General features: G+C 39.9%; 1 protein-coding gene across 1 annotated transcript in view; it reads right to left on the bottom strand.

Moving 5' to 3' along the window:
• Nucleotides 1–7,888, bottom strand: part of Ush2a (usherin) — a 678,886-nt gene that overhangs the window by 622,833 nt on the left and 48,165 nt on the right. Inside the window, exon 3 of the mRNA XM_021198607.1 lies at nt 2,269–2,401. Within this exon, the coding sequence (XP_021054266.1) occupies nt 2,269–2,401 (133 nt within the window). The remainder of the gene's footprint in view (nt 1–2,268; nt 2,402–7,888) is intronic.

The following is a 7,888-nucleotide window of genomic DNA, read 5'->3' as shown; positions in this document are numbered from 1 at the left end:
CACACACACACACACACACACACACACATAGACACACACACACACAGACACAGACACACACACACACCACATACCCACACACAGAGACACATGCATATACCACATACTCCTATACACACACATAGACACACACACCATATACCCACACAGACACACACATAGACACATATATACACATACCACCACACACACATTACCCCCCACACACACACACACATTTAAAGTAACAATACCCTTTCAGTAAGGGTTGTAAATCTTCACAACTTTCTGTGGCTATGCATTAGAAAAATATAAAGCAGCTACATACTTCAACCCAGCCCTTCTCCTTCTATGGATGTATCTGAGGAAATAATTGCAGACATTAGCAATAGCTGCACTTACCAACATGATTTAGTATATGCTGCACATGGCGCTTTGAATTGCCTTTGCTCATTTGACAATTAAGTAGCAGTTCTAGGTGTCTAGTTCATGCCAGATGCTTGGGAATCAGTCATACGAATACTGTACGCTGCATGGCCGCACTGAGCTTTGCAACGCCACTGTCAGCATCATCAGCATCATCTTAAAGTTGGTTTAACACTGAGGCAGTAAGTAGCTTTACCTGGTTACACAGTCAGTCAGTGATGGTATCCATTTTGCCTCTAGGCAAATTGGCACAAGAGTGTAGATTATCAAGGAACTATATAATCACATAACTGTTCAAATATATAATATATAAATAGAATTTATACACACATATATTGATGAAAATATGGGTACATATATATTATTTTCTGTCAAATAGCTTTTTGATAATTCTAAGATATTAGAAATTATATAGAGATTCATTATGGGCACTTATTTCAGAAGTATGCCACAGCTACAGAATGGCATGCAACATAAACCCTGAGAACTCAGAAGCACAGCTCTGGGAAGGGATATTGACACCACATGTGGATCTTAAACATTTGGAGGGGAAAGGTCTATTTTTAGAGAGCTTAGTGAAGGCATATGTGTCATAATTTCCTTTTGGGGAAAGTATATTTATCACCATACATTTCACTGTAAGGGTAAAAAAATCTGGGAGAGTATGAAAAGTTAAACTGTATATCTGAGGACAGAAATGCATAGCATACTTCCTAGTTCACAGAGTTCCATATTGTTTGGATTTCCTAATAACAAGCACGTATTCTACAGTATTTCCACTTTAAAGTTCAAATATTTTGAAGGCGATGGTGCTGAGTATTTCAAGACAATTTTCATTACAACTTCTACTCTTCTCGGTTTACAGCGTGAGCTATCTTTTAATCTGTATGTTCTCATAAATGTAGGAAATAGAAATGCCACAGATCTGATGTGGGGTATGTTGAGAGTATGCCTTGGTTTCTACAAAACATATTAGAGCTCCCATTTAGTAGCACACTCATAAAAATTGAGTGAGACAAACAAGGAAAATATTACATATTGCTGTACATGTATGTGGGTCTGGGGAGTGGACTTATGTATGTTTGCTTGTATGTGAAGACCAAAGGTTGACATCTGATGTCTTCCTCAGTGGCTCTCCAGCTTATTTGCTTATTTGGGCAGGCTTCCTTGCCTATCCGGGAACCCACTGAGCTACATTTCCCCATCTTTTTATTCTGAGCTGGTAATTCAGACTCAGGACACCTTGCATAGATTTTTTTATTTTTTAATATAGGTGTTGAGTATACAAGCCTAGGCCCCCTTTCTGGCTGAGCCCCACTCTTATTTATTCTAAAGAGATCACAAAAGAGAAGTTTTTATTTTAAAGTTTCCCTTAAAAGATGTGTTCATGTTGTGTCTGTAACTGTGGCTCCTTAGAAGGAAGGTCTTTGTGGGTGGCATTAAGGATCTAGAGGTGGAACTTACCCTGAGTGAGATGACTCTTTAATTTGATGACAACTTTCCTTATAAGGAAATAAAGGGAGAAACACAGAGGAGACCAAGTAAAGGCAAAGTGGGACTGCACAGTGGTAAGTAGACTGGCTAGGTCTGCTGGCTGCAGCCGGGGCAGAGGTGTGCAGTGGTCGCCCCTTCCAGATCATCTGGAAGGAACCACAGTACTGGGTCCCCATCAGAGGTGGCAAGCATTGAAACACGTAAGAATGAATTCCTACTCTCCTAAACTTCCATGCATTGGTGGAAATCTGTTACACTATCCCTAGGAACAGAATACATCCAAATATATGATTAATATTTGTTTGTGTTTCAAAGCCACGACCTGCAATTGGCTAACATGAAATAGAGCTCTGAATACAAAAATCTTACCATTTAAACTCCATCCTATTTGTATTGTGCTGGAGGCTGAGTCTGTGATTGAGTCATGGAGAGTTCTTGTATCAAATGCGGTACTGTTCTCCTCCAGACCGTCCACAAAGAAGCTGACTGCCGTCTGATGCACCTGGAAGATTTATCCCCGTCACCAAGTGCACAAACTTTTGCTTGGCTCAAACAACATGCCCACGACCTTTCTGTCTTTTCTTCAAGTCATTTCACTCTTTCTCAGCTTCCTTTGGGTGGAAAATGGAAGCAATTCATTTTAATAGGAGGACAGTATCTCTGCATGTCACAAACCCAGATACGAATCTATACACTGGTATTTTCATGCTGTGCTGACGTATCCTGGGGTCCTCATGGGGTTTGGATAGTGTTGTCGAGTGTGTGTGTGTGTGCTGATTGATAGCTAGGCTCTCAGTGCTTTCTAAGGGTTCTGTTATTTTTTAAATGCTAATGACATTGTGTCCATACTTGGAAACAAATTAATATGTAAGTGAAGAGATATACCCATGAAATGAGTCACTAGTGCAAAATGCTCACCATAAACACCCGTTTCTTTAGGTACTGGAGTACAGCCTATGACTTTAAAATATATTTTCCCATTATAAAATAACATTAAAAATTTGCCAATCACATTCGAAGCTGATAACAATCAAACAATCTAACAGCTATCTGTATCAGAGGAGAGCCAACCTTCCCAATAAATACCCAGAGGATATTGCAAGCTAAAAAATTTGGTGCGGTGGCTAAATATTTCCTTATGTGCCATCAGCTCTGATGTAGCATTGGCAGAGAGGCCATCAAAGGTACCTAAACAAATAGGCAACAAAGGTACCTAATCAACAAATGATTAGGTGTCAGTTTAGCATTAAACACAAAACCAGGTGAGGTGACCAATCAGATATGACCCACTGATTTCAACCTGATGAATTCTGAGTTACAGTATAAAGAAATGAACACGCTGTATAACATGAACCACCAATCAGTCAACATTTTGGAGCAATACCTTCTAGATTGTGGTTATTCATGGTCTTTGATGATTACATATGGATTCAGAATAAACCAACTGCTGTTTAGGCACCAACCATAGTGTCTACAAAACAAACTGTTGACATGTCGTTGATTGTAAAAGGCATTCAAATGATCAAACCAACTCAAGTGGAAAGAAAAAAGGCCTGAGAAGAGGAAAGGATAGGCAGAAAGAGGAAGGAGGAAATTGGAGTTGTACGATTACACAATTAAAAGGCTGATATTTAATACCTTGGGAATCACTCTAGAACAGAGTTATTCTAAAATGGACTTTTGACAGATAATGAAGTTTGAGCTAGGTTTACTGTAGGTTCATTGAAAAAACAGACGCTCTAGCCTGGTGTCTGACTTCCATAGTAAAGACAGCAATGCATATGTGAGGACAGCAATGCATATGTGAGGACAGCAATGTATATGTGAGGACAGCAATGCATATGTGAGGACAGCAATGCATATGTGAGGACAGCAATGCATATGTGAGGTCAGAGAGCACACCGATCTTTACCAGATACACATTGCTCTGAGCCTGGCGTGGCTCTATGACTCTTTGTAAGTCATTGTGTCAACAGAGAGTTTTTATTTATTTATTGGTGTTTAAGAATTTCATACATGCACATAAGGTATTTTGGTCAAGGCCACCCCATTCCCTCTGCTGTAACCGTCCTCCAACACTGATCCTTTCTCATCAGCGTCCCTGTTAAAAAGGATCTGCAACACTGAAGCAAAGTAAAATCTTTACATTATTATGTGAATTCTTGTCATAGGGATACCTTTCCAGAGCCCTCCCCTGCCTCCCCTCACCCCCCCCCCAGACTCAGAAACCAAACTCAGGCACCTAGGGGTCAGGGGTGCAACTGCTTGGTAAAATGAATCTCCTTAAAAAAGAAAGAAGGTAGGCGCCATTGCAATCCTTCCTTCCAGTCAATTGCTCTCATTTTACTGTGTCCTTTCTGAAATAGACTGAGCCAGGATTGTATGAGAGTCCATTTTAAACAAAGCTGAAATAGACCTAAAGTCATATACTGGTTCCTCATGAGCCCAGATCTATTTCTCTCCACTGAATAGTAGGGGCGCGCCTCTTTTCCCCTTGCATCCCATTTTTCTCCACCGGCTACTGTTATTTGGTGTTTGACTGTTATCGTTATGAAAGATACAGGCTCTTCCAGTTTGTTATTTGTAGTATTATCTCATGTTTTACAGCATCTTTGCACAACATGCAGGGTACATGAAATATAACTAGAGGAAAGTTCCCGATGGTATTAATGCATAAAAAAGAACGCGGTTCCATCTCTACTGTCTTTACCCAGCCCAAAAACTGATGAACAGCCAATTTTCCTTTATCACATTAGCACAGCCATGAGGGAAACACATTTGTTCTCGTCAGTTACACTAAAGATACTATTACCAATCTAACATATACATGTTTTATATCAGCAGTATTCTCAGAGCTTGAGAGAGTCAACAATATATTAACAGGAGCATGACAGTTTATTTAAGAAAAGAAAATTGTCTGTGCAGAGGGACAGAAGTTAGAAATGTATGGCTGAAGCCCGGTGCCACTGCTCTAATAAAGGTGATAACTCTTGTGCTTTCTTTATAGCAGGTAGCACTCCCGTGACAGCTCTGTCATATCATTCAAATAAAAATGTTGTCTTTTACAAGTTTAAGGCTACCTTTATTTCGAGTCAGATAGAAAGCACGCTTTTGATTTTCTGCGTTCTATCTGCCACCGCTGTTCAAGACCTTCATCACCTTCTGGTTTTATCAACTCATCGTGCCGTTGCTTAGTGGAAGAATTCAGTGTCAGTCACAGTGAATTCCAGAAGATGGTTTCGCTTGCCTGGCCCTTTAAAAATGATTCATGGAGATCCCAAGCTGCTCTCCCCACACCAAGCCCTCCCTGACCGACCATCTTTCTATAAATAAGATTAAATCTTTAGTTTTCTGAACCATGTTTTATGTTACAAGATTGTCCAAACTACTTTACAATTCTGATCTGGAGCACCATCACAGGGACACCGTGGAGACAATCGTGGCCTTTGGGTAATAGCTCATCCCAGGACTCCCTCTTGCTGGTTACTGAGTGGAATAGGAATGTATACAATGGGATTTCTGATTTGTGAAGAGAAAGCTCCTTGCAAAACCCTCCTATAGATCTCACTCCCTGGCCCTGGGAAGAAGAGAGCAGCCTACACATATTAGTTGGTGTGCTTTGAGTGAGTAAATTGGCCAATCCAGCAGCATTTGCAGAGGGCTTTAAACCGACCCCCTTAAGGAGTCCACAGTCACATGCAAATATATATGAGCCATTCTCAAGCCTTTATTCCATGGGAGCTCCTTGTACTATTTTAACCACTACATAGCTACTCAACAATATGCCCCGTAAGAGGCTAGAGATATCCATTCGAGAGAAAGAGGGTGCACATGAAAATAGCAATAGAGTTCTAGGCACTATCATCCTCCACTTAACGCCTGATTAGTAAAGAATTTGTTTCAAAGGACACAACGAGAAGGACTTGGTGGTGCACACCTGCAAGTCCAGCATTTGTGATGCTGAGACAGAAGGATTGCCAAGCTGAGTCCCAGCCTAGACTGACTCCATGGTGAAACTCTGAAAAACCCTAGAATACATGTAAGTCTATATGCAAATTTTATTTTTGTATATACTTATATATTCATTTTATTATATACATGCATATTAAAAGAATTTTTTTCTGTCTGAGCTAGCAGTACTCACATCAAGAGATATAGACTATCTAACAAAAACCCCAACACCCCAGGTTATGAGAAGACTTTTTTTTTTTTTTTTTTGAATTGTTGGTCAGGGATGTTCAAGAGACTTTTGGATCACCATAAATGACATCAGTTGTTTTGAAAGCAAATACTGGATTTTAGTGTGGTCAACAGAGCACTGTCTTTTGAAGGAATCCTGTGGCAAGGTACCTTCAAGGTTTCATACATACAACATGTATTTGGAATTTTCCTTGGAAAAAGTCACACCATCTCAAGAAAGTCACTTTTCTTAATTCAGCTGACCTCATCTTAAAGTCAAAATATCTTAAGAATTCTGAAAAACACCTTTTAAAAATGTTTATTTATCTTAGTCTATGAACATTACTGTTGCCTTTCTATAAGCATTTGCATCCCTTGTGTGCCTGGTACCCTTGGGCCTAGAAGAGGGAGTGGGATCCTCTGAAACTAGAGTTACAGATGATCATGAGCCATCCCGTAAATGATGGGTACTTAACCCAGGTCCTCTGCAAGAGCAGCGAGTGTTCTTAAACACTGAGCCCTCTTTCCAGCCTTAGAATAACATCTTTTTAAATAGATTTAACATGAAGTGTTTGGCAACACAACCTAAATTCAAATTCACCTTTAAGAGATAATGGGTTATACAAATACACTGAAAGCCATCTTGAGTGTTAAGGAATTCAATTGGAAAGAAAACTGTCATGGCATGAACCAGAATTAAAACCAACTAGATGGGGGAAAAGCTAGTCTGAGACTTTCTGAAATAGAAATTGCCCTAAAATAGAAACATCTATTTCTAAGTGAAAAAAAAAAAAAACAGATTTGCATAAAAGGTCCTACAATGCTGCCTGTAATTCTTAAGCATAAGACAATTTGTCCCCCAAACTCTATAAAGTTATTTAAAAATTATCACGTATGTTATATCCCCCTCTCTGACACCACGTGGAATGTCACCCTGCACAACTGCTTGCCATTTTAAATCTAAATGTGTTTTTCCTAACTCATTTTATTGGATCGTTTCTCTACCAGCCTCCAGCTTATGGATGGCAGCATCTCACTGGCTTGTGAGCACTATGGTAACTCTGTGATGAGAGCAAGTTGTTTCCATAGAGGTATTTGTCTGAATATTTAGGATTATTAAAAACTTCTGACATGATAATGAGAATTGTTAGAGAACTGAAAACGACAAAATCCATTCAAGGTTTCAGGAGTCTCAGTATACCACAGCCAATTTGAATCAGCCAATTTTAATCTGCCACTTAAGTCCAGTTAGCATTTGGAAGGAAGAGCCATTGAGTTCATTAGAGCCATCCATTGAGTCTTTCCTCGGTGACTCTATGGAGTGGTATGGTAAGAAGCATGGTGACCAGTAGCTGAGTACATCCTGACTCTGATCCATGTAAGAGAGAGGAAGGAAAGGGAGGGAAGAAGAGGGAGATAGAGGAGAAGGAGGAAGGGAAGAAAATAGGAAGGAGAGAAGGAAGGATAGAAGAGGAAGAAGAGGAGGAGGAGAAGAGGAAAGAGAAAGAAAGAGAGAAAGAAAGAAAGAAAGAGAGAAAGAAAGAAAGAAAGAAAGAAAGAAAGAAAGAAAGAAAGAAAGAAAGAAAGAAAGAAAGAAAGAAGATTCTCTTCAATAAGGCCACATCTCCTAATCATTCTAATCCACTCCCCGATGACAAAGCATTCAAACCATGAGCCTATGGGGCCATTCTCATTCAAACCATGAGCCTATGGGGCCATTCTCATTCAAACCATGAGCCTATGGGGGCCATTCTCATTCAAACCATGAGCCTATGGGGGCCATTCTCATTCAAACCATGAGCCTATGGGG

Source organism: Mus pahari, chromosome 5 (assembly GCF_900095145.1).
Source record: "Mus pahari chromosome 5, PAHARI_EIJ_v1.1, whole genome shotgun sequence".
Classification (NCBI taxonomy): domain Eukaryota; kingdom Metazoa; phylum Chordata; class Mammalia; order Rodentia; family Muridae; genus Mus; species Mus pahari.
Note: the sequence above shows the minus strand (reverse complement) of the source record. Positions and strands in the feature narration are given on the sequence as shown.